The following is a 26,130-nucleotide window of genomic DNA, read 5'->3' as shown; positions in this document are numbered from 1 at the left end:
TTAATCGCCAATGCTGTTCCTACCTAAAGACCTAATGATGAGATCTTTCGTCAGTAGAGTAGGGTTAATTCTCCGTCTTTATTTGCAGTTATTATTGTCAATAATATTGCTACCTAAAAGTCTGATAACTGCAGTTGCGAGTTGAGTCGCGGGCTCTATCAACAAACAGCTTTTCTTCTTCTACTCCAGTGGTTCCCAAACTTTTTCAGGCTGGCGCTCCCTTTGGCTCCATGGTGAATTTCTAGCGCCCCCCATGCACAGACATAAGCCCCTTTCTTGAAATTTAGTACGCTGCAATTTTATAAGAGAAGGGTTAAACACAAATGTGTATTTCACAAACAGAACCTCATTAAGTGAACCAATATGTTTTTTTAGCTATTTTAACTGTTTCAGCACTAGAAACCTATAGACGTCTCGGGCGAGTTTACGGCCGGACTCGTGGCCGGTCTCACGACCAATATCCAAATTCAATTATCAAGTAATATCTCCGAAACTAATGAACGCAGTCTGTGAAACTTGGAACATGCATTCATCAGAACCTAACGGTGATGATTAGCTCGTAATTTTTTTTAATTTCACCTTGATTCATGAGGTACGCGTATATTGTGAAACAGGCCGAAATTCGCTGTGATCAAAGAATTTCTTCCAAACTATTGAACAGATTTGAAAGAAATTTTGAATATACATTCCTATCTACCAAACGGTGATTTCTTAGCTTATAAATTTTTATTTTCGATTTTACCTTCGTTTGCGAATTTTTTTCATTTCACCGTCATTCTTGATTTCACACTTCCTTATATTCGGCCCGTATCGCCGGGTAATTTGTCACTTAAATTCGCGGCGATCAAGAAATTTCTTCTAAAATACAAAACAGATTTCAACGAAACTTGTATATAATTACCTAACCTCTCAACAGTGATGTTCAGCTCGTGACAATTTTTTTATTTTGCCTTCGTTCGCGAGTTAACAGATATAGGAGGAACGACCGGCTTTTCTACCGGTCGGTATAGCCGTATAACTCGCAAACGAAGGCAAAACGAAAAAATTGTAACGAGCTGAACATCACAGTTGCTGAGGTTAGGTATTTAAATACTAAGTTTCGTTTAAATCTGTTCAGCGGTTTGGAAAAAATTTCTTGATTACTGCGAATTTAAACACGTATTGTTGTTTAAATCAGGAATGAAGGTGAAATGAGAAACAAAAAACTCGCGAACGAAGGCACAATCGAAAAAAATTTTTACGAGCTAAACATTACCGTTCGGTAGTTAGGACTGCAAATTCAAAATTTCGTTCGGATCTGTTCAATAGTTTGGAAGAAATTACTTGATCACTGTGAATTTCAGCTCGTATTGCCATATAACTATGGCAAAAAAACGATGGCAAAATTCAAACAATTTTCACGACCTAAAATCATCGTTAGGTCCTAATGAATACGTGTACTAAGTTTCATCGAGTTAAGTTCATTAGTTTTAGAGATATTCCTTGATCGTTGAATTTGGAAATTGGCCGTGAGACCCCGCGAGTCCAGCCGTTAATTTGTCCGAGACGTAAACCCAGGAGAGGTTAAAAAAAACAGATCTGGGTGACGAAACCATCGCTGGGAGTCATGTGCTGCACGTGTTGTGTACAAATCGTTAAACATTTGAACTTCTGACTTTGACTTCTGGGCCCCCCTATCGCCCTCCTACCGCTCTCTTCTTCTTCACCGCCCCCCAAAATATTTCCACCGCCCCTAAGGGGGCGATATCGCTCACTTTGGGAACCACTGTTCTACTCGAACGGAGGTACCGAGGCGAGAATCCTGAGTATCCTCGGAATAATATATGCTTTCTTGTGTGGCTCTCAGAACCTCTATTTTATCTTCCGTTATCTGAAAATATCGGAAACAATTTTGATGTCTTATTCAAGTTGTAAAATAGAATGCGTTTCGTTACAAGCACGTAAAAGATTTGTTTTTTAACTAAATGTGACATTCTTGATACTTTCGCATGTAATGACTCATTTGGGTGAAATGCTGTTTAGAGACTTTATTGGTCTATTCTGCACTCTTTAGATTTAGTTTTCCAAAATTCTATTTGAAATCATTCGTTTGCATTACCAAAATTTACATACGAATTTCTAACTTCAATCAATTCCTTCACAATATTTTTCTGAAACCTGAAACTTATATAGTCGAATTTTTGTGGCTTAGCTTGTCGACAACTTATCTGATTTACGGCCTCGAAAAAATATGTTGGGTGCATGTACTTTAATTCCTGTCAAGCTGGTGCTCGTTAATTTATCACTCTATTAAGTATAGGTTTTTTAATTACCTATCGGCGCCACTCAAGGCTCTCAATATATGAGCGAACTTTCTTCATGCACACGAGCACAAGCCACAATCTTGGACGAGTTTTATCTTAATAGAATTGTCGTGAGTGCTTTAGAGGTTATGAAGCAATGCTCTAAAGCTTTCCATTAAAAGTCTCGATAAGTAAACGTCGTGAACAAATCCTCGATAAGAAGGTGCGCGCTAAAGCGTTGTAAACCGCCTCGTTATCTTGTAGCTGCTCCGCTGTACCGCGTCTGCTATGTGCCACCTCTTATCTGCTTTGACTGATTTGTGGTAATGGTCATCGCTAACATGCATACCTTGCATTTTTTACTTGCTCCGCATAAAAGACTTCGCTATTTCTCTCTAAACCCAATTCGTAAGAGATGTGAATTTTTTATACGACATCAAATTAGTTCAGTTGTTGTGAGTTGGTTTATATTTTTCATGGAAAATATGTCTGAGAAATTTCGAATGTTTCATTTGTGTTTCTCGATTGAGTTTCATGCATTTCGTGGCTACATATTACGTCATATCTGTATTGTAATATAGTGATGTTGACAAAATTGAGATTTCGTGAAGGAGAAAGTTTTACTAAAATTCTCTACCTGAATTCCCCTGGTTTTGATGGTTTGTTTTTTCTCGTGATCTAGGTAAAGAAGGCTTGGTTTGAAGAAATAAATTCATTGCCTTTTTGCTCATCATAATTCTCAAACAATCTCTGTGTTAGTGAACCAATTTATTTTACGTTGAATCTTCGTCGCATAATACCAGTTACCTATCATAAAAATACTGGGTTTTGCATAATTTTTCTCGCGTCCTTTAAGCATTTATTTGAGATAATGGACCTAATTTGAACTACTATATATTGTTACTATTCATGACCACTCATAAAACTGAGGATCTGCTGCTTCCAGAGTCGGGAGTTGATTGGGATTGAGGGGGATCGCGCCTCTCAACTTCTGAGGGTTCTTCTTGGATCAGGAAACGATGATACCGACACCTCTGACACGTCGGGCAATAAAGGTAAGCGTGTCATGCGTGGTCCAAGTTTTGAACCCGTGAAACTCACTTTCTATCTACTCTATCTACAATACAATTTGTACATTAAGTTCTATTGATTTTTTCTACTGTCCATTTAAACTGAAATTAGTGGAATACTAGTTTAACTGATTTGTTCTGCTTTATAGTGATTGTTGGAAATAGACCCAGTAAAAAGATAATTCAAATATTCATAGAAATAACACATTTCAAAAGATAGAAATTATTTATTCGTATCTGAATGACGTCTCCAAGCGATTTTTTGAATGTTTCGACAATTTCTGAAATCTTCTATACTTACGTAACATGACAAACGCTAATGGCCTCACTGTGTATTCAACATGTATATATTGTCTTCATATATTCAACATTTATTGATGATAATGTTCTACGCGACAGACCGTACCAAGGCCCCCAGATGGCCTTGCGAACAGGCTCTGCACCAGCTCCGAACTACGATCGTGTACGACCATCTGGCTCTCGGCAAGCCGGAAGCCATAGCCAGCTGGATCACAGTTATTCAGGTAATATTAAACGAAATAATCCGCGATGTGAGGCAAATACTGAAATTCCCATGCTCAGTGTAACCTTAGACCTGAAATTCGTTGCGTCTTGTACCAAACCGACACCGAACAATACATGTTTCAAGGTATGTATTATTATCGCATAGATACAATGAATTCATCGTGGCCCATTACAACTAGGCAGCAAATTTCAAGTTTCAAACATGAATAAACATTTTGTACTGTTCAAAATTATTATTTCAATTTTTTTCTTAGGACTTCAATCATTATACTCTGGATTTAAAATTTTTGCAGGCGACAAAATTTCAATTCGGGTGTTTGAATTTTTTGCAGTTGGAGTGAAATTGTAATTTTTCATATGCTATCAACTATGAAGAACAATTACGAAGGTAAGAACTGTATCACGTGTTGTAATTAGTTTGAAAATTTGTATCGGAATTCAACATTTTTTCTGGTTCAGGGTGTAAAGAAGATCGCGCAGCTAAGCCAGAACTGTGGGTTGCTTGTGTGGCAAGTAAAACTCATACACACGGTCGCCAATTTCTTGGTGCTTCTTAACAAACGGGAAGCCGGCCGCAAGTTTGGCGTTGCCTGCGGTGCGAGTGCGCCTTCCTACAGGAGTGAACGAGTCCAGAGGGCGCTCTGCCCCCGTAGTGTCGTCGTTGAGACTCACGTGGACGATGAGGTTAAATTGAGGTGAGTTATTTTTCGTGGAAATTAATATAATTCTTATTTTGATTCGCTTTTCGCTACCTATTGTGAATATTTTGCTACACATGTCGCTCGTTTCAACACGAAGGCATCTTGGATTTGAAAACAAATCATAAATCAGTAATCTAAGATTTATTTTTAACCTTAACGGTTATGATACGGTCGGCAAGTACTACACCTATGGTCTTTATTATGATTGTTATCGGAGTATTCTGATTCGCTGTTCAACTTTACTCTTTTTTCAAAATTTCTACTAATTTTGGAATTTATTTCCATTTACTGTATTTTTATTACCATTAATGTCCCTTCCTATATTATATATTAATGTCCTAATTTGAATAACATACGAGCAGGTTTGTTTGTTTGCATCTGATTTTCATTTATTAGTGACCCTTAAAAATAGCTGAACTAAGTGATATGAGAAATTTAAATCTTAATTCGTAAATCTCGCACAATTGGTCTCTTCCCAGCGTTGCTGACTCCGTGACAGCCGCCAACGTCAGCATCGCTGGCGCCTCAGTTTTCAACTCAAATCTCGCAACTCTGGCGTCGCAGTCGTCTAATGCTGATGGTTCTTACGGCGTTGTTTGTGCTCCTCCAGACGTCAATAAGAAGGAAGTCCTGCATAATTACGAGAATAACTCTCAGGCAACACCCCATATTTCTGTCACTGGCTTACCCGGTTCAAGTAATTCATGCCTTCGAACGGTGCATGCAGTGCCCGGATTCAGCGCGTCGCTCGGTACAAATATGCCAGTTTCTCCCGACCCCAGGGCGTCGTGCAGTGCAACAGTGCGAAATTTCTCAGATCCTGGTGCGCTGGACCATGAAATGGCTCAGGTACCACCTGCTTCCAGTACACCACCTGCACAGCTGGTCTCTCCGACCCCGCGACAGCTGGTCTCGCCTCATCAAGCGATCTCTTTGCGGTGTCGTCTCGCTGAGCTGTTCGACACGTGGGCTGGTGGTGAGGCGCGAGTAAAGTAAGATGCATTAATCAATCATATTTTTGGGTGTGGTGTGTTCACTCAACAACTGCATAAATTGCGAATTACACATACTGTAGATTATACTTCCCATGTGAATGTGAGTAATAAATTGGCTATTCTCTCTTCTTAGCAATCATAAGTATTTAGTAAGGACTTTATTGCATGCCTGTAGTTCTGTTATTGTTTTATTTGTATTGCAGACGTGGCGCCGCAATTACTGCAGTACCTGCAGCAGCAACAACGAGGTGCGCCATACTCTGCTAAGGCCGCCCTCACCTTCCTCTTATACGACGTGCCACCTCCAGCTGCCCTTACGCCTGGTTTGTGACTAATTTTTTGAAAGTTTATTGCTCTATTTATCGTTTCTAATTGAAAAATTTACACCTTTGACGATTGTTTACATCGTCATTTTATATTGCATTTGTTATTGCAACATGATTTTTATCATTTAAACCTCCAAATTTACACTTAGATGCTCTGCTGTATTTAAATAAATAGCCATAGTTGATAATTTTTTGCTCAATTTTTCGTTGCTGCATATGTTGACCGTCATCAGATTCGTCACCTCATTATATGAATTTTTGCTCAACTATCCCAGAAGTATCATGTCTAGTGCTGCTCTGTTGATAAAAATTGTGTATGGTTTTCAGTGCTGAGGGCGAAGTCTGGCAGTAAGCTGGCGGTGGCCAGAAGCCTTCATCGCCTGGGCGTGTCGCCGGCCATCATACAAGCCGTCATTGCAGCTCAACAGGAATATTGATCCGAACTCCTAGAGGACGTGTAAACTGTCCACTTCAGAAGATTGCTCAATTAAAACTTCATTGTAAAAACTTGAGTTTAGTGCCGTTACCGTACCATCGTTCATCATTAAATAAGATTTGTTTGGTCTTATTTTCGGCCTTCTATTCTCAACTACTTCTTCGGTGTACTAAATGCTGAGAATTCGAATCAGGCGTCAATCAAGTATGCTCTAATCCGTGCCTTTGAATCACTATAATTTCGATTACTATCCATGCCTAACTATTCTGCTATTGACGATCTCGTGTTGTATGGAACGCCACATTAATGGTCTTAGCAACGCTTACAAAAGTAAGCGCGAGCTTACCTTTTTTTTCTGTACAGCTATAAACAATGCACGAATGAACATCTATTAATAATGAAATTATATCAATAATGTAGATACCAAAAGTTGTGATTTTCAGTATGCACTAAGTCAGCTGTCTAGCGTTAATTCATGTTATGCATAGTTATAAGTTTTAGTTACCTAGTCTTCAGCATTCGTTTTGAAATGATCTCTTAAACGGCTTACAGATGAAACATAATTTTTGCTTTCATTATCAACAAGTTTTTACTATGCGCGGGTTTTTCTAACGGTTAAGGCAACCAGTTCCTCGTTCGTTTTTTATTGGTAAACTTATGTGAAAATTTCTAGAGTTACTCCAGCAAATTATTTTTTCATCAATACAAAATAGCATCGAAAGAATAATTGTTGCTCCTGATATTCTAATTCCAAATTTTGAAGGAATATCTCGACTCGTTCACTTCAGTCAGAATATCTGATATAAAGTTTGTTACGTTTGTTGTAATTCACACTTGAAAATCGTTTCAATGTATAATGCGGGTGTTGACGGTTTGACGATGTGATAGATCTGCAGCACGTATTCTGATAGTCATTCTTAATTACTTTTGACTAGTTCTATTAACTGATGTAGAGGAACTATGGAATTGGTTGAGAGGCTACACGAACCTCGCCTCCTGAGTGACCTCGTCTCAAAAATAATAACAATTATTGCAGATTATTTCAAAATTTTTCCTTTATCTTCGCTACTTATTTAAACATTGTTTTACGTGCATTTGTTTCGCACAAGTTGATGTTGGAATTATAAACATCAAATATTTGCACGAATATTCGTGCAAATCAAAATTATTGAGCTCTTTGCCTTGTACCCTAAGACTTCGTTTTACAGACTTTCAATCCATTGTTGGTCCGTGCATTTGCATTTCAATATTAGGGTATTTGACCTTAATAATAATATTAAACATGACCGCGTCGGTATGGAACCACTTCTGGGGTACAACTATCGCTCGGACTCCTCACTACAACGGCATCGGCAGGTTCACTCAGCAGCTTCAAAGAATAACTTTTAAGTTTTGTAAAAGTTCCGGTGCTTCTAAAGGAGTCAGGTGAGGGTGGAAAAGTCGTACGGAAGTTTTGAGAGTAATTTATAACTCTAGTAATGTTATAACTCTAATACAAAACCGTATCAAATATGATGGCAAGATCCGCTTGTGTCTTGTACATCGTTCTTAATTAATTCGAAAAAATACGGCACATTCCCGTGTCCACCTTCCCAAGTTTTGAAAACTTCTCGTCCCATGCCTCGGAATCACGTACATTTTATCTTCATAGACTTGGTTAAATTTGATTCGTAATAATTCACTCGCCGAAAAAATTATTCAATTTCTGTAATACATACTCACTGTTTTCGATGACAGATGCATTTCATGAAACTTCCTTTGCTTGTCAGTATGTAGGTTCTAAATAGATTTTGATAACCTTATGTAACATTTCTCTTCGTTAAATCATTTTCTGATCAATATTTCTGATCGCTTCATCTCAATTCTAATAAAAATATGGTCAGTTTCATGATGTATGTACTGGATGTTGTTTTGTAAAGGATTCCTAATTTCAGAGACTTCATCGAGAAAGATCTCATCCACTACGCGCGCAGCAACCCCGGCGTTGTGGTGTACCTCAAACCTCGACGACACAGAGGCCCCGTCTTGAAAGCTGAATATCGTACGTTTATAGTGTGAGAAATTTAAGCTACATATAATATATATCATATTATTTATATTATATAGTACATAATGTGCGTTGTTGCTACAGTGCTCATCGCGACAAAGGCCCAAATTCATGCATCATTTTTATTATAAAATCAAACTTTATTTAAGGCTTGTACCTGATCTACTTCACGAGTTACATGTACAACCAACACTGAATTATTCTCCTGAGAAGTCAATTCCTTCTCATTGACGTATAATTTGGAGGGAAGATTAGTACACTTCAAATAAACTTATAATTTTGTTTCAACAAATGAGTGCTATACACAGCCAAGTGCGTTTTGTTTTCATGCGATATAAAAACAACCTAAAAAATTTCATTGATAAAAATTGTAACCTTGCAGTTAATGGTGAAGAGGAATACTTATATTTGGCGAAGAGACCTCGGGAAGAAATAGTGCGGTGGGTTGACCACTACACAACGCGGAGCGGGCAACCCACAGCGCGTCTCATGAAGACCCACCACACCCACCACCTCTCCATACAAGGCGTCTGGACCCCGTGGACCCATCGACACCCTGACACCTTCACCCGCACTTATCCTGACGTGAGTCATGAACGTGCACTTATCTTGGGGCAAATTTATTCATTGAATTTACTTGCATGGGCCAAAGAAAGCATCAAGTCTATATATCTCAGGTCCAAAAAAAGCATTGATTAAACTACATATATATGCCTTTCCGGGAATATTAAATAGTGCATATGACTTCATTCACTACTTCACTCATTAATTCATTAAATAACAATTATTTTATTTTGCAGGAAGAGGCGAGTCAAGCCGAGAAGATTGAGAAAACCGCCACTGATGAGCTAAGAGAGATTGCTGAGCGATTGTCAATCGGCGAAAATTGATTTAAGACCAAACCAAACAAGGATGTGCATGTAATTTCTGTTTGCTAATGTCTACAAATCATTGACAGGAATAAATGTCAACTTGATACAGCGTTCATTAATGTAAATATTTTCTAAATATATATTAGGAAAATGTTCACTTTTGTGCACTGAATGATCTCTGTTGAATTTTTGGGATTTAGACTAATTTCAGGTTAGAAATATTTTTTTTCATCTGCGCCAGTGTGCATGCTATCGTGACTCCTTCTATGTACATAACTGCAATGAAGTCGATTTCATGGAAAATGAAAACTTCAATCCTGGAGTATTTTGGGAATTTTGAATAAAATGGTATTGACTTCAATGGAGTGTTGTGATGAGCTTGAATTATAAGACCAAGAAACTGGTTCATATACTGATAATTTCAAAGAACCTGCCCTAGACAATTATTGTTAATCCCGAAAAGAAAATTTGAACTTCTTACAGGTAATATGCCAGAATAATATTAATATACCGAATAATGCCAGAATTTTACTCTGGCTCGTCCTCCATTGAGGTGTGCAGATGCGCTCAACATCTCGTAAATTTTTCCTCATTAAATGAGTCGGTTTTTATTATCAGCATTATTAACTATTCCTAATTATCACAATTATCAAGTATTCTTAGGTCATTCAATCCATATCATATCTTCCTTTCCTCACCTCAGCGATCACCGCTCCTTTTATGGCGCTCTTCTTCATGATAAACTCATTCGATTCTACAAGTTTTCATTTATTGTAAACTTCAGCTCTCGTAAAAATGAATGTGTCCGGGACAGATTTTTACGAATAATTCCTCAGAAGTAACTCCACAAAGAGTTTACTACGGAGAAGAGCGAAAGGGACTTGCGCCCCTTAATACCAGAGCTACCATTTTATTTCAGCCTAGTCCTACACTTGAAGAGGAACTCCTGCCACGTGTCTTTCCTTGTCAGTACTTCCATTTGACTTGAGTTCTGTACTCGTGGTGTCTGGCTACTAGTCTCGGTGGTGCGGATTCAAGTTAAGATATAGGCAAGTCAGTCCTTAAGTTCTTTAGGCAGGATCTCCTAAAGGTGCTTTTCTATACCGCGTTAAAGTGACATCTTGTAAGGACAGTTTAAGTAAATATATTCATTTCTGTTACCGTTCACCTTTGCCTTAGCATTTTTTATTTGAAAAGCCTATGATAATCGAAACCTCCCGCCATGTTGGCAATCTTTGCTTAGTGACTTTCTTTTGCATAATATTTTATTACCTTCACTGCACAATGACTTCATAACTGATGCGTTATTAAACCTTCAGTCTATTACGCTTTCTAAGATGGACGGTTTCCATGAACAATCCTTGAATTTTTTCAATCATGTCATGCTAGTGTCTTTTGCAAAAAGTTTGCTCGAAGCTTTACTACGAGAATCCTGTTTCTAAATATATTTATTGAACTTGCCATGGGCTTCCGAAATACTGACGTCATCATGGTGGCCCAGTGTTTAAAGTTCAGAGTACCAAGATTGACGCAGAGAGGCGCGGGTTCGATCCCAGCTCTGTGCGTCAGTTTCTGGTCAGAATCGGCAAGGAGGCCGGGCGGTTAAGCACAGCAGAATTGTAGCAGTGAGTTGCGAGTTCGAGACCGCAAAGTGCTGTGAATGTTCTGTGATGTTTAGAATCAGCGACAGGCCTACGGCCTAATAAACGCTGAAACCGCTATTATAATTATCATCATAATTTTTTATTCTAAGCTTCTATGTTTTTTTCTGGTACTTGTTACCTCTGTTCCTTTGGTGGTGGTGGTGATTGTTTGCAGTATTTAGTTCTTCACAAAAGTTTAGGATGCGTCATTTAATTCATTCGTTATTTTCCAAATGCAGAGTTAAGAGAGAAATTTACTGAGTGAACTCCTTGTTATCTAAGTATTGTATTGTAGTTACTATCACCATGCCTGCGTACAAGCCTGTAACGCACGTCATTTTCGACATGGACGGCCTTTTGTTAGGTAAGTTCCGTTCTTACGAGCTTAATAATCGTATTCTTTTTGTTCCTGAGGAGTAATTTCGCTCCCGGACCCATATTTATATGAATCATTTGTCACGTTGTATTTGTATGAATCACACAAACTTTCACGTTTGAAGATTTGTGAATGGTGGAAAGTGGTTTTTCATTTATGAATAAAAATAATGAATTTAATTTAAACGTAAAGTTTCTGTTAAATATATATTAATATAAATATACTAAGTAAAATTACTTCACAGTCTTGCCATACAATGCCTTTACTTATAACGTTATTATTGATTAAAATAATTAATTTCTAACGATATTTTCAATAATTCTATTAGCATGTGAATATTTGCATAGCAGCGAGGTATATGGAAATGCGGTCATTCCATTTACCAAAAACTTAAAGCAGATAGGTGTGGTTTGAATAATTTCAATTTTATGAAACTTGCATCAAAATTAATAATCAACAGTCGCAGCTAGCCATGATATATAAATGTATTGTTATTCACCCGCTAGCAACGTCTATGAAACAGGGCATGATCGTGATATTCTGTGTGGACAACATGTATATGACTGCGATGTCGCCGACAACATATGACATGTATATCGCCGTATTTCGTTGTTACATGCCTCAACAGACACAGAGCGTCTGTACACGGTTGCCATAAGCGAGCTGACCGAAGAGTACGGAAAAGCCTACCCATGGGAATTGAAGGTCCAGTGTATGGGTATGAAAGGTGACGCTTCTGCCAAACTTATCATCGACTCGCTAGAATTGCCTCTCACTGTTCCTGAATACTTGGAAAAAATTGACCTTAAATATAAGGAACTGTTCCCACAGGCCGTGCTGCTTCCAGGTACCAGAATTTGTCTCCGTCTTTTTCGTGATTGCTTTTTGCGATTTTTTTGACCACGTTTTTGGGTTCCAAATCAAACATTAAACGTAAGAGTGAATGCAACTGAGAGCGGTGTTGTGAAGAGATTGTTATTTTATTTGCAAGTAGTTCTTGTATTTCATTTGGTGATGTATTGCTAGACAATCTTTTGACGCAATCTAGACAATCTTTTTTGAAGAGATTGTCAATCTTTTGACAATCTCTTAAATAGACTATCTTTATTATGGAGGCTTTTTTGCGTAACAATTTCGAGTTGATCAATCAATACACAACAACATATGACACTTTGGAAAGGCATCATCCAATCAAAATACGTGTTTATTGCGTTTTTAAATAGAGAACTTCGACGATTTTAATGGAAAAATTTTGGTGATTTTAACGATATTGTCCGTCGACAACCGTGATTCACTTTGATTTCTACACTATATATGTATGTAGGCCAGTTTTGTTCGGATATCGAATGTTGTGATGAAATGAAATGTGTTTATTTCAAAGGACAGGTATAATTTTCGTAGCACACATGCGGCTTGCTAGATACAAGTTAATGTTATTATAAAAATTCTTTTCCCTAGTCCTTTCACAAGATGCCATGGCCTCATCGTCCATTAAAATCACGACAGACCTTCACGGGACTGAAATTTATGAGTTTCTTTTTGTGACTTTGGGCGTAAGAGACGGTAGACGTTACACCAAGGCTAACAAGTACTAAGGTTCGACCAAACATGACCTGTTATTTCAAGTTTGTGGATTAGACTTACAGAGTAGTCTTCATTGAGGAAAGCTCGATTTTGTTGTCTTTTACTTATTGACATGTAAAATTCTAACACTTTCTACTCTAATATTGCCTAGACTAGTTATTTGAAATGCTCATAAGATTAGCTAAAATAATTAATTTTGTATGAACGAACTGTTTTTCATTTTATTTTGATTTTTTTGGGGGGGAGCCTGAGTTGTTTTTTTATTTTTAGACTTGCCAAAACTATTCGCTCGAACTTCCATTTGTATTCGTTCCTACGTAATATTGTATCCTTGGGCAACAAAAATTGGTCCGTTTTTTTACTGTATTGGTAATTCCAATATTTTTACCACTCCCACGGTAATTTGTTTTCTGTGACTTGTTATAACGGAATCGCAGTGCTTCCATTCCAGTAATTTTATTTTTTATTCCACACCACTTCCTTCTCATTCGTATGGGCTGCATCACTTGATAACGATTTTGATACATCGAATTCTTCTCCTCAGCTATCTACTTATTTTCATTTCCATACAAGTGAACCTCATTAAATTGTACTTCAACCACATTGATCGTGAGTAGAAACGCTGCGACCATTTTCTTACAGACACTGTCGGACCACACTTAGCGATCCACCAATCACTGCTGGCAGAATACGGACAGACTTGTACGTGGTACGACCTCATACAAGTGATGGGACACACCGCTTTAGAAACAGCACAAGAAATTTGCCGACTAAAATCCGTACCCGTTGATCCTGAGATCTACCAAGATAAAGTGGCAGCTCTGCAATTTAGCATGTTCCCTAAAATAGGGCTAATGAGAGGTGGGGTTGGCTTGTAAGTACACCAAAGAGCTATTGGCGTTCACTATCTCACAGGACTTTTATCCATTTCTTTTGGCATTTAACACCTGACTCCACCACAACACCGCTCTCGATTAGCTTCATGTAAAATAGTTTGCTTGGGGTTTAGCGGCCTCAACATGCTTTACTTTTGTCCGTTTCGATAGTTACCCGATTCTTTCGCTTCCTAGACAATGTGTATATGTGCGAGCTTCGGCTAAACTGCTTTTCCAATGCACGGGCGTATTTGGTTTTATGAATCTTCTAAACTGGGCATTTCGCTTGATTTCGTTCTAACATTTGTCTGCCTTCCTTCACCATTGATGCATGCAGCCCGTAATGTTTGTCTTTAGTTCTGTATTTTTGCAATTTTGATGCTTAATAACATTGATAATTCTTTAGTGAATGTAAAAAATATTTGTACTTAGATTGCATTTTATAAATTACATGAGCACACATTGAGCATTACTTTTCTGTTGGGTAAACAAAAAGCTTCTTGGGTCAAGAAATTGTGAGCCTTGAAGTTCACGCTTGCAACACCGTCTTCTCAGCGTTCCTCTGGCCTTCCAGCTTATCTTGTCTGCTCCGTTCATTTATTTTCTTGATTGAACAGAGCTTACGTTATGCTCGCTTGATCCGCTGATTTTTCTTAAAAAACTAGCGGAAAATGCTTCAATGTATTTACTTACTGTAAAATTTTATAAGCTTTAACTAATTATTTTCCAACATCTGAGGTTCTAATTGCACAGGAGATCTATGCAGAATTAATAATATTTTTGCTAGATGAATTCCTTGATTCCTGTCACTTCACTTGAAGATTCTTGCTATACCTGCGAATTTAGCTGTAAAAAAGAACCCTGAGTGCTTGATTACACTTGACATTCGTTAATCTTACTTTTGTAAAAAATATACTCATTTGATATGATGTTAAAAATTTCATTACATTTAGTTAGTATTTATTTAAATAATAGTTATGCTGAACACTTGAATTATAATGAACTGAAGATAACTAAATACGAAAACGCTAACTTTTTATAATGAACTGAAGATAACTAAATACGAAAACGCTACTTTTTAGTATGTGAAGTAATAATACTTATGAGCGCATATACTTATTTGTGATATAACATTGGCGTGCTGTGCAACAGGCGCTGAACGACTTGTACGGCACCTGCACAAGCATGGCGTGCCCATTGCTATAGCCTCAGGCAGCTCACAGACCAGCTTCGATCTCAAGACCACCAGCCACAGGTGAACGCAGAACTTCTCTCGAACAAATGCCTTTTTTCGGCCACAAATTGTACTTTACTCATCTTAAATACTTGCTTCTATTGCCCCTAATTAGTATTTTTCTTTTGTAAATTGCCAGTTCTTTGGTCCAAATTAACAATCTCTCAAGAATTGCCGGGGTTTTTTTTTGCCTCTAATGAACATTTCTATCTTGTTGATTGTCGGTTCTATAGATTTAAATGAGCATTTTTCTCTCCTAAATCGCCAGTGCTAATGTACTTAACTAGCACTCATCTCTTAAAAATTGTTGGTTTGTTTGCCCCATAGTAGAAATACTCCCTATTAAATTTCTGGTGGTATTGTTTCGAATTAGCACTTCTCTCTGCCAAGTAATAAGGTTTTGTGTCAAATTATAACTTGTTTCTCAAACTACAGGGGCTTCTGTTAAAAATCCATAAGAACTCTGGTTCTGCTAAGTACAAGTAAATGAAATGCATTTCTTAGTGATGCCAGCATAAAATGAGGTATCTATTACAGCGTCATCATTATGTTCAAGTTGCAGGCCAGTGGATGGGAATCTGCTGAGTATATGAAGGCTGTAGAATGTAATACAAAAAGATTTAAAATAGAATGCATATTCATGTTCACTGAGATAATTCTGGAAGGTTTAGACATTGCAGTAAAATATTACAGATATCCTTAGACTTACACTTCTGTGCGCTTTGTATTGCCACTGAATGAAATGAGTGGTGATATAATCATCCAATTACGTTATTTATGCACAGAGAGCTCATGAAACTCTTCAATCCGGTCGTATTGTCTTCAAGTGACCCAGAAGTCAAAGCGGGAAAGCCTGCACCAGACGTGTTCCTAGTGTGTGCCGGGAGATTCCCAGACAAGCCTCACTCTAGCAAGGTGAGGAAAAAAGTGGTGTGTGGGATTTAAATGAAACGGGCTCAAAATCATCTTCTTGAGTTGGTAGAACGTATATCAGGTTTGTTAGAACCTGTTAATGAGAAAATATCGCTGTGGTACACGATACTGAACGATTTGAAGGAGGAGGTTTCAACTTCACCTTTCAATAAGCAAGCCAGCTGAGTTTTTAATAACCCCACTGTAGTGTGAAAAAATAAAGTTTAATAACATAACATAACATATTGATCTCGGCGCTGAAGTGTAGGCCTGATGTGGCCTGTCGCCGATTCTTTTCCTTTTCGTGCCTTGTTCTGAACATTACAGAATTGCACGTCATTGCCATGTCAATTTTACTATAGTCTAAAAGACTAATATAATTTTGTGCAGTGCCTAGTATTTGAAGATGCGCCTCTGGGGGTGAAGGCGGCAGCGGCGGCGGGCATGCAGTGCGTGATGGTGCCTGATCCCCGCACCGACAAGAGCCTCACTGAGGAAGCCACGCTTGTCCTAGAGTCCCTCGAAGACTTCAAGCCTGAGCTTTTCGGTCTACCGCCTTTCAACTCTTAACATTACCATCATCTTGTTGTAATTCGCTTAGCTTTGCAGGTGATTGATCCAGGTATTACTAGTATTGTTATGATCCAGGTATTACTACCTTTGTTATATGTTGATGCTACCAAGTCTCGAAAAAGTCGTGCCCGAGCATGTCGATCTACCGCCAAACTCTGGGCAAGAACCTATCGGGATTCTTTCCAGATAATACTTAGCAGCTTTTATGTGATAATTATTTTGTGGGTAAAAACCCGGTTCTATATAATTGAAGTAAACGACTTACAAATAACGTAAAGTTAACAGGTACTGCACCTTCATTATTTTTTACTAAAAATTAATAATGGTTATAGATTGGCAGCTATTCAGACACATTACAGACATTTCAAATGATTTCGCAAAGGAGGCTTGTGATATAGTAAATACCCGCCTCGACACAGCGGAGGGACCAGTTGACATATTGTTGATCAGCGGAGGGACCAGTGGACATATTGTTGATACACATTAAATGTAAGTAATAAAATCTGGGTATATTTATTGTACACATACATTGATGGAAGAAAAACTGACTTTAAATTTGCGAATATTTTATTTCAAATAATATAAACCTTACAACAATTAGGCTTTAATGTTCCGCAACGTTATCGTGCAATGAATGTACCGGTTTTACCTACCCATTACAATTTGCACTTATTAACTCACCAATTTCAATATATATATTTTTAGAGCAGTTAATATGCCAATGACAGCAATATTTCGTACGAACACTCAACTTCATCGTAAGTTTAATCCATATACATATTTATATTATCAAAATTAACAATTGTGCGACCGACTTTGCGCTTATACATAATCACGGAATGAGGTAAAATGCTCAGCAATACTGTTAAAACACGTGCGGATAATCATCTGAACATATGTACGTTCCATCATGAAATTGCGAACACATCTACGCCTTGTACTGCATACTTGGCGCAAACAAAATCGAAGAATTGAAAACAAATATATTCTCAACTGAACAGTTGACATCCATTTTGTCCGTTTGTTCAAAGTAAAGCGAGTCAACTTTTCACACGGAATACGTCACATCTTCACTCCCTGTGGCGACTAGCCACATTAGTATTTATACTATCAGCAACAAGTGCCTATAGAATCCAATATAGATTCCTCTTCGGCTCCCGAGACCGGCAGTTGGGAGCTAACAGCTCCCCCTCCATTCTTCTCCTGGCATCATCCGGGACACTCAGCGACGGCGACGCGTGTTCTGGTCAACTTCTGGGAGCAGGGCGACTTCATCATCTGATCCTTTCTTGGCAGCTGCTGCAGCATGAATATTTGTTCTATTTTATTCTATCTGGTATATAGTTCATGGTAAAAATAATGAACTTTCTTCTTAATGTTGTTAACCAAACGCTCCGAAAATGATACACACAATTCATGTGTTCAAATCCTCCACAACAGGCATATCCAGCTGAAGACTGTATTGAACGTCGTAAATAGTAACAAAATAAGACGTTTTACAATATACATGAACAGCCATTGCTTTCATAAACCTAAATATTTCTGTACAATTGATGAAAATAGGATGGACATCCTTTACCTTGACACCAACATATGGGCGAAACTCTTGATACCATACGACATTTATAACATCAATTAGATACGACCAGCCAACGCTTTCACATTCAAATAAACTCAGATGCATGTTAGGGACGGCTTAAAAGGCACGACTGGTAACAATTTCGAACCCTGGCTACAAATGCCATATGAATGTCCATTAGGTTTAAAATAACCTCACCTTTCTTGGCAGCCTTAGCGAGCTGTTGTTTCTTTTTCTGCGCGGCTGCAATCTCGGCTCGGCGCTCCCGTCGCTTGCGCAGATGGAAGGTCAGGAAGTTCCACATCATGTAGGCCTGCAGGGCGCACACGGCAACGAGGCAAGCGTACCTGAGGCCGCATTTTTACAGATAGTTAATATTTCGTTACTCTGTCAGTCAATCGCTGATGTTTTTTCAAGCTAACGAGAAAGGCAAGAAATCGCCATAATGGCGAGACTCTAAATGAAGGGGGAAAATCGGCCTATATGTGTACTTAAACAAGTTTATATGGAACAGACTAGAAACAGAATTGATAAAGATAATTGTGTGCAGTGGTGCAAGTAAGCCCGCCTTGCAAATCAAAATCCCATAATACGACTCCCGAGAACATCTCCAGATACGGGCCAAAATGACGACGTACAAAAATCGATTAAACTAACATCACAAGTTCCGCATTTCATCGTATTCTGTACATATATTGATCTAAATAAATTTGAAAATTCTCCTGTCAACAAAAATAGAATGGAATTCTTTTCCATTAATGTAGACCAAATCCCCTGTTGAATTGTCAATATTTTTAGAAACACCTTCTCACGCTAAATATGGCAACTCCAAATCCTTGCACATTGGTAGTGCATATAGTTAAATTATGAAAGCGTATCCAATACTGTGGCTTGATTGTAGTGTTACTTCCGTTAGGCTTGGTTCACACCATACTAACGGACACGTGCCAGTCCAATATTCTTTAGTGCATTTTTTAGAAGCATTCACACCAGCCTGCCAGGCACGGTTCAGTCGCGATCAATTTACGGTCGTATAAGATTTTATCAAATATAGCTGATCAGAAACATGACTACCAGACACCATCTGAACATACCAGGTTTCTTGAATCTGGAATGGAAATGAATCAGTTGGCAAAGTTGCGTGACAGGCATGGCACGTGATACGAAAGGAACTGAAGCGAGGACGGCCCGTGACCGGACTGACCGTGTGAATGCACATGGCAGGGAACGGACTGAGACTGTCATGTGTCCGGCGGTATGGTGTAAACCAAGCCTTACTTACCCTAGAACTCCAGATACAAAACAATAGCCGCGGTTTTTCATGGCAAAAAAAACGAACTAAGGATATTTTTTCTAATCCGGTAGTTGACAGCTTGTCATAACTTTTTGTGCTATCGGCAGTAAGTAATCAATCACGATTATTGTAAATTGCAAATTAATCAGGTAGTATAGTTTCAGTATAGATGCTAGTTTGGTAGCGGATATTGATTAAATTTTGATACAATTTCACTAATTGCATCAAATAATCGGCGTAAAATAATCGTATAATCGGCGCGTTAAGTTGATGTATAATCAGCGCGTGAAGTTTCAACATTAGCTTTAACCCGCCACAGCCGCCCACCTGACAATTGCGGAGTTGAAATTGCCAGTGGCGATGTCGATGCCCTGGGCTGGCAGGGAGCCGAAGCCAAACACGAGTGTGATGATGGCGATGATGAGAGAAACGAGACGAAGACCCACGAACATGATGTTGTAAGTCTTGAAACCTGAAGAAATACATTTAAAGTTTTTTTTCATTTACTTCAAACACGCAGAGAACAGAAAGTTTCGCAAAACAATGCGCGCGAATTACCGTACTTGTCGCAGGTACACAACTTTATTCGAAAGGCAATGACCGGTGATATAAAATAATGAAAATAAACGTTGCAAGAAGAGATTACAATCCCTAATGCTGGACACACGATGATAATAATAATGAGCGTAACTGAAATTACACATGAAATAAGTTATACTACTTATAGCTCAATTCACAATCAATTAAATGAACCGGCGTTTACAAAATACATGGTCAGAATTTCTCTTAGGAAAAGACAAAATCCAGCATTGAATATATATTAGTAAATAGTTAATAGAATTATACACTCTTGCGTGAGATACGACGTAGGTGCGTGAGATACGATACACGTGCGTCAGATACGAAAGACGTGTGTAAAATTCATCAGTAGACGACCAATCCGTCAATATATTATAATTAACACTCGCATGAATATAACTAGACTAACGAGTGCACACTGAACATTTTACTGCTGGTGCCAACCAAGTGCTGCTACACAAGAAACATTGATGCGGTGCAAAATACACGAAATTATGCATTAAAAATACCGTATTTGCTGCAACGTCCTCTCAATATTGCAGCTAAGATCAAGATGTAACGGGACCAATGTCAATATGGCTTGCATTGAAATCACCGAGAGAAAATATTCAAGAAATCTTTTCAGTGGCTGTTGCAATAGTGAGTAAAAACGCTTATCTAGATCCCTACAGGCATTTTAAAAATGAATATTTGTAAAGTAACACACACCCTTGAATATTGTTGTAATACGGAGAAGCTCAATAGCATGACCATAAGGAGATATTCTAGCGTACAGTTGACACAATCCTATCTATAACGCTAAATCGCTTCTCTTATAAAAGTTTTGTAAAGTACACTATGTTAATGTAGCCTCTGGAAATAGAGCTCCTTCACTCGTCTCAAAGTATATGTTCGCTGTGCGGCTGAAGTGTTTCATAGCAGTACCATAACGTATGGTAACATAACAAGTACATTGTTAAATAAACCATCATTACTTTAGTAGTGTATATGTTTAGTACCGATATTATTTTAATACGTAACATATTATATTATAAACTAATACGTACTGTAAACAAATAAAACCGAAAAGACATGGCATATCCTTCCGGAGTTATTATCGTATGATAGCATAAGAGCATGGATGATTATAAACATACCTACATAGCACTTGTACATAATGTACCGTACATTAGTACATTGCCAAAGCAAGGAAGAAGCTTTTTCTTTGCTCACTTCAAAATTTATTCTTTGCTACCTAAATGTGTAATGTGCCCTCAAATTTCTGTTGTACAAGACGTCATGATAATCACTTTGTAGAAAAAAATTATAAAGATCAATAATATTATAATATTAGGAATAATGACAAGCTTGAAAAGCAACCTTGTTGCGACTGCTTGGTGAGTTCAGCAAAGTGCAGCAGGCGACTGGCATGCAGGGTGCCCTCGCTCAGGTAATGCAGCACCAGCAGCACCAAGCCAAGGCGGGTCAAGCTGAAAAGTGAGTCCTCAAATGAATACAAGTAGCACATCAAATGAATATGAGTAGCACATCAAATGAACACAAGCAGCACATCAAATGAATACGAGTAGCACAGCACTGTGAGGAAACTCTTAAAAGAACTGCATCTCCTATCGAGTCATACGTTGAAAATCAAGAGCAGCAGTAAGGGAAAAAATATAACTCAGTACTAACTGCAGTGAGTGACAGCAAGCACATTTTCTTGTCGACGAAAACGTGAAGTCATGGTCGGTCAGACAGACAGACGGACATGGCAAGCATAATAGTGCATTTTTTCTATAAGAAAATGCGCTAAAAAGAGGATAATTCTTTACGATGATTGTACATCTTAAGAAAAATATTTTTGAAGAAGCTTTTTCTTTGCATACTTAAACAAATTAGTTTACTGATACTGGTAAACTAATTTAATTCCTTTGCACCAGAACTTGCGGGTCTTACTTTACTCACACGGGAGAGGTTTTACAGCTAACATAAAATTTACCAGGAATATTTCAAAAACAAACTTATTCAAAATATTTTGCAGAGCTTATAAGAGAATTAATAATATTTGATTTAAATGTTACAATAGTTTGAGTTCAAGAGAAATATACTATATCAACACAAATTTCAACACATTTTATCAGCTGGTTGTAATATCTTAATATCTTGCCAGAAGTACGGTATATATCCAGTAAAGTATTAAGGAAGTATAGAGAACAAGCTCGTTGAAATAAATACCACAAGAAATAAGAAAAAAATAATAATAAAGTGTAACTGTAAAATTCAAGGAACTTACCTGAGCAGATAGGCAGCAGTGATGTAGACAAGATGGATGCAAGCGTATGTAATGCGTGCAGGCATCTCCTCCCGCTTGACCTGTGCATCCATTGTCAAACCATGGCAATTAATATTTTAGGTAATAATAAAGTTCACTATCATTTATTTCTGAGCTTGAGAAGTGAGAATACACAAAGAAAGCAATAAAAATTTATTAAAGCTTGAAATTGTGACACACATTTCAAAATGAGGAGTTCCACAAATAATGTTAAAAGAACACAAAAAGTAGTTTGGTATACAAAATAATACATTGTGCAATGTATAGAAGTAAAAACTTCTACTGAACTTGCAGACAGCAATGATACCAACAGAACTTTAATGTTGTATTTATTTTCATGACCAACCTTCTGGAAGTAGAGTTCAGGGAAAGTATGGAGCCAATAAGCTATCTGGATGATGAAATAGAACTTGAGTCTGAAGGAGAGCTTGGTATGGTCTTCTGGATAGTTGGCCCACAGAGAACTAAGTCCAGTGAAGCTATCATCCCTGCAAGTCATGAGACAAGGTATGCATTGAATAAACATGCTTGGAGGTCGTTAGTATACTGGCAAAATTTACTTTAAACACAAATGATATACTAAGAAATTAGAAATATTTTGATACTCAAGGTTTGTAACACTGATGAAATGTTTATGAATCAGATTAAATTAAATTTTTAAGGGGAAAAGCTTCCTTGTTAAATGCTAATGTCCAATACTACAGAAAATTTGGAATAAAATTTTCCTACAACTGCCCAAAATGTCCTTTAAATATTTCTACACACACATATTGTGTCACATAAACATACCTGAACAAAATGTGCAGGCCCCAAGCAACAGAGAACAGTGCAAACAGGAGCAGTTGCCCATATTCATTGAATTTGCTGTTACGCGTTTTGCTCAGATGCAGCTTACGGTTGGCTTTCTGAAATGGCAACAATAGGAATTATTTGAAGAAAGGTCACAATTTGTTTGCTCAATGATAACAAAAGAATATTTCAGATTTGGGTGAGGTAAAGCAAGGCTTCCAAAATTGACTTATTGCAGTTTGAAAAAAAAAATGAAACAAAAATAGGTGGATAATTTGTAAGAAATCAAAATCCGGAAAATAATAACAATTCAATAAGCACCATAAAAATTAAGACTATCACAAAACCCTTTGCTAATTTGTGCCAAGTACACTTGTATTAGCAACTGATAAAAGGATCGTCTGAAGGGGATGAACAAATAGGGGATAAACACTCTTTGCAGGGATTAATCCTGCAAATATTAGCAGTAGGACACATACAAATGTACTACATGTAAATGAGTCAATTTGATTACCTAATAGAATTCTACTTTATTTTTTTTTAATTGAGTTAATTCAATAACCAAATATAGTAAGAACCCTGAATGTAATAATTTATTAATGCCTTAAGGAAAACTTCTCCAAACCAAAGTTTGTAATGCACATTGATGAGTAGCAAATAACACACAGATGACCTAACTCACATCCAGGGCATATTCCTGAAGGATGACGTGTACAACAATGGCAATAAGACTGTAGAAAAAAATGGCAGCCCAATCTAGGGCACCATTTGTGTACTGCACCACATAGTCAGCCTTCTTCTGATCACTTTCTGCAGTAGTGATGGCATGCTGTAGTATAATGAAGACTGAAGCAATTGGAGACGTTGCCTGTGAATAAACCAAAGTATTAAAGCTGTATCGATTATGAAGCTTCATTGAAAACTATATCAATCTAGTAAGCTGTTGAATTGAACCGTAAATGGAAAATTATTTAACTTCACAAGAAGATGCAGTAATATCAACAATGAAAAAAATGAAAATGCATGTATATTGGCATGACTACCACAGCCCTATCCACATGACTAACTAGGCTTGCAGAGGACCCAAAACCCACATGAAAGACAACTACGGCACCATCCTTACGTGATATGAACTTGTTCAAAACACCATAATCCTATACCATGAAACAGATTATCATGTTACAAATAAAGAAAGCAATTATGTAGAGAAGTTAAATTATAAGGAAATTTTAAGCATAACTGGCATTTCAAAATGTGTATAAATCTGTATGAGTTTGTGTAGTTAGGCAGAAGTTGTAATTTAATACATATTCCTTAGAAAGACCAGAGATTATATCTTATTGATGATTTTCTTACAGCTTTTCTCTAATTGGCAAATCAGGCCTTTTGTGAGATCATAAAGTTCAAATATAAGGTTTCCGCTAGATATTTCATTAGCCCAAAAATTACTAGATTGCTTAAGTCGCAAGTTTACCAGGAATTTAAAAGCAAAGAAAACAGCCAGAATATTGACCATTTCTTAAGAATGAAAACGTTTCGGAGTCCAGCTCCATTGTCAGTTCAAAAGTTCAAAACCTATAATATAGGTTATATAATATAGGTCTTATTTTCTTATAGGTTTTGAACTTTTGAACTGACGATGGAGCTGGACTCCGAAACGTTTTCATTCTTAAGAAATGCTTAATATTCTAGCTGTTTTCTTTGCTTTTAAATTCCTGATATTTCATTAGAATTTACTATGTTTCTAAGGTGCATTTGCAATACTCATTATCAAGTAATTGAAGAGTTATTTACAATGGTTAAAATTGAAGTTTGGAAATGACCTTAGTACATACAAAAGGTATCTCAGAGACAGATATGTTTCAAAATCTGGAGAGGTGACGGAATTACCTACAATGTCGGAATGTACCGCGTTTACTCTAATTAAAAAAACACCCTTTTTTATGCACCTAATCTGAAGTAGGTAATACCAGGGCCGAGTTAGTACTTGTGTAATGCCTAAAAAATTGCCTAGCTATCAAATTTTAGTCTGTAGTGTACCTGCAATTTCTTGGAAAATTCACTCAGATATTCCAGATTGGATTATAATATAAAGTCATTATCCAGTTTTATTCATAAAATAAATTGTTCCAAATACCAGTTTCCTAATGAAATTTATAGCTAACCTAGCTACAGCCCTACAGCCTCTGAGCCTTACAAGTTACAGGTACTAGGTACCTAGCCTAGCTAATTTGAACGCCTCAAAATTTAGGCTACCTACAAAATCTACCCAAATACCTATGTTTCTTTGTAGTGACAATATTTCAGTAAAATGTATGATTTTTCCAATCTTAATTTGAAATATCACCAATTTAAGACTAGCTATACCTAACTTACTAACACTATTTAACCATTTCAATTTACAGTTATGAATTGAACGCCTTGACCGTATGTGTAAGGGCACTCACTTGAAACATCAAGCCCAACACAAAGACCATGGCCACGCACGAAACGATATCGCCATGGTTCTGTATGATGAACTCATTACTCAAGAACGGAGGATTTTTATTCTTTCTTGGAGGCTTAATAACCATCGCGACAAAACAGTAACCGACCACCAGGGAAGCGATACAAGCAGTGAATCGTCAACCTACTCACTTTCACGGCTCAATTGAAGTGACTCAAGTGCCGCTGTGGAGTAGCGTTTCAATGACGTGTTCCGAAGTCTTCATGTCAAGATGAAATTTATATTTTATGGTAAAATATAAATTTATGATTACTAAGGGATTCCATACTAATAAATTGAGAAATTGAATCTGTCTCCTTTAAAAAAAGTCGTTAGTATATCGAACAATAACCTTATCAGTGGGGTCCGCAATTGTGTCGGTTATCGCTATTTCTTAAAGATAGTTTGCGACGATGCTTCCTTTTATTCAATTTACATACAATTCAATTCGTCAAATCAATTTTCAATTTAATATATTAGGCTCAAAATTGAGAAGAAAGAGGAAGCGAAGGTTATGGAAAAAGAAAGAAGTGTAGCTGTTGCTGGCCGCAGACTATAAAAATTGGGTCGGCAGACAATAAATAAATATGAATTCTCAATATACATGGTTGCACTATTCGCAACAAAAAATCTTTATTTTCT

The 26,130-nt window shown here is 37.4% G+C and overlaps 4 protein-coding genes across 7 annotated transcripts in view; 3 read left to right on the top strand and 1 right to left on the bottom strand.

Annotated features, from left to right (window-relative positions):
* The window catches only part of LOC108677688 (anaphase-promoting complex subunit 1-like), a 30,485-nt gene extending 23,670 nt beyond the window's left edge, over positions 1 to 6,815 (top strand). The window contains exons 14-19 of the mRNA XM_018165948.2: positions 3,229 to 3,337; positions 3,752 to 3,876; positions 4,337 to 4,572; positions 5,058 to 5,554; positions 5,777 to 5,896; positions 6,227 to 6,815. Of these exons, the coding sequence (XP_018021437.2) occupies positions 3,229 to 3,337; positions 3,752 to 3,876; positions 4,337 to 4,572; positions 5,058 to 5,554; positions 5,777 to 5,896; positions 6,227 to 6,336 (1,197 nt within the window). The 3' untranslated portion in view covers positions 6,337 to 6,815. The remainder of the gene's footprint in view (positions 1 to 3,228; positions 3,338 to 3,751; positions 3,877 to 4,336; positions 4,573 to 5,057; positions 5,555 to 5,776; positions 5,897 to 6,226) is intronic.
* A 729-nt stretch (positions 6,816 to 7,544) lies between these two features.
* On the top strand, positions 7,545 to 9,866 carry LOC108677690 (39S ribosomal protein L43, mitochondrial-like). Its single transcript, XM_018165952.2, has 4 exons — positions 7,545 to 7,760; positions 8,270 to 8,376; positions 8,765 to 8,967; positions 9,183 to 9,866. The coding sequence occupies exons 1-4, from the start codon at positions 7,618 to 7,620 to the stop codon at positions 9,270 to 9,272; spliced, it is 543 nt and encodes a 180-aa protein (XP_018021441.1). The 5' UTR covers positions 7,545 to 7,617; the 3' UTR covers positions 9,273 to 9,866.
* Positions 9,867 to 10,982: 1,116 nt separating this feature from the next.
* On the top strand, positions 10,983 to 17,010 carry LOC108677692 (pseudouridine-5'-phosphatase). Of its 3 annotated transcripts, none has more exons than XM_018165956.2 (5): positions 10,983 to 11,261; positions 13,500 to 13,718; positions 14,885 to 14,987; positions 15,752 to 15,881; positions 16,269 to 17,010. In XM_018165956.2, the coding sequence occupies exons 1-5, from the start codon at positions 11,204 to 11,206 to the stop codon at positions 16,446 to 16,448; spliced, it is 690 nt and encodes a 229-aa protein (XP_018021445.1). In that variant the 5' UTR covers positions 10,983 to 11,203; the 3' UTR covers positions 16,449 to 17,010. The 3 variants fall into 3 exon arrangements, with proteins under 3 accessions (XP_018021445.1, XP_018021446.1, XP_018021444.1); XM_018165955.2 differs by lacking the exon at positions 13,500 to 13,718 and adding an exon at positions 11,902 to 12,120 and having other exon boundaries at positions 10,988 to 11,261; XM_018165957.2 differs by lacking the exon at positions 13,500 to 13,718 and having other exon boundaries at positions 10,986 to 11,261.
* Positions 17,001 to 25,676, bottom strand: LOC108677691 (translocating chain-associated membrane protein 1). Of its 2 annotated transcripts, none has more exons than XM_018165953.2 (9): positions 25,451 to 25,676; positions 23,686 to 23,871; positions 23,004 to 23,119; positions 22,561 to 22,702; positions 22,176 to 22,255; positions 21,263 to 21,372; positions 19,652 to 19,796; positions 18,229 to 18,377; positions 17,001 to 17,750 (listed from the first exon to the last, which is right to left on the bottom strand). In XM_018165953.2, the coding sequence occupies exons 1-9, from the start codon at positions 25,574 to 25,576 to the stop codon at positions 17,674 to 17,676; spliced, it is 1,131 nt and encodes a 376-aa protein (XP_018021442.1). In that variant the 5' UTR covers positions 25,577 to 25,676; the 3' UTR covers positions 17,001 to 17,673. The 2 variants fall into 2 exon arrangements, with proteins under 2 accessions (XP_018021442.1, XP_018021443.1); XM_018165954.2 differs by having other exon boundaries at positions 17,001 to 17,747.
* Between the last annotated feature and the right edge of the window lie 454 nt (positions 25,677 to 26,130).

Source organism: Hyalella azteca, unplaced genomic scaffold, assembly GCF_000764305.2.
Source record: "Hyalella azteca isolate HAZT.00-mixed unplaced genomic scaffold, Hazt_2.0.2 contig3725, whole genome shotgun sequence".
NCBI lineage: Eukaryota > Metazoa > Arthropoda > Malacostraca > Amphipoda > Hyalellidae > Hyalella > Hyalella azteca.
This window is presented reverse-complemented; position numbering and strand designations above follow the sequence as displayed.

What these genes read in the sequence shown, in the direction of transcription:
- LOC108677690 (XM_018165952.2), top strand. Translation starts at nt 7,618, where the DNA reads ATGACCGCGTCGGTATGGAACCACTTCTGGGGTACAACTATCGCTCGG. An exon ending in CGTCTTGAAAGCTGAATATC is followed by an intron (nt 8,377 to 8,764) that starts GTACGTTTATAG and finishes GTAACCTTGCAG; the next exon opens with TTAATGGTGAAGAGGAATAC. An exon ending in TCACCCGCACTTATCCTGAC is followed by an intron (nt 8,968 to 9,182) that starts GTGAGTCATGAA and finishes TTTATTTTGCAG; the next exon opens with GAAGAGGCGAGTCAAGCCGA.
- LOC108677692 (XM_018165956.2), top strand. Translation starts at nt 11,204, where the DNA reads ATGCCTGCGTACAAGCCTGTAACGCACGTCATTTTCGACATGGACGGC. An exon ending in CATGGACGGCCTTTTGTTAG is followed by an intron (nt 11,262 to 13,499) that starts GTAAGTTCCGTT and finishes ATTTTCTTACAG; the next exon opens with ACACTGTCGGACCACACTTA. An exon ending in CTCAAGACCACCAGCCACAG is followed by an intron (nt 14,988 to 15,751) that starts GTGAACGCAGAA and finishes ATTTATGCACAG; the next exon opens with AGAGCTCATGAAACTCTTCA.
- LOC108677691 (XM_018165953.2), bottom strand. Translation starts at nt 25,576, where the DNA reads ATGGTTATTAAGCCTCCAAGAAAGAATAAAAATCCTCCGTTCTTGAGT. An exon ending in TGTTGGGCTTGATGTTTCAA is followed by an intron (nt 23,872 to 25,450) that starts GTGAGTGCCCTT and finishes GTTTATTCACAG; the next exon opens with GCAACGTCTCCAATTGCTTC. An exon ending in TTCAACTCCGCAATTGTCAG is followed by an intron (nt 18,378 to 19,651) that starts GTGGGCGGCTGT and finishes ATGCGGCCTCAG; the next exon opens with GTACGCTTGCCTCGTTGCCG.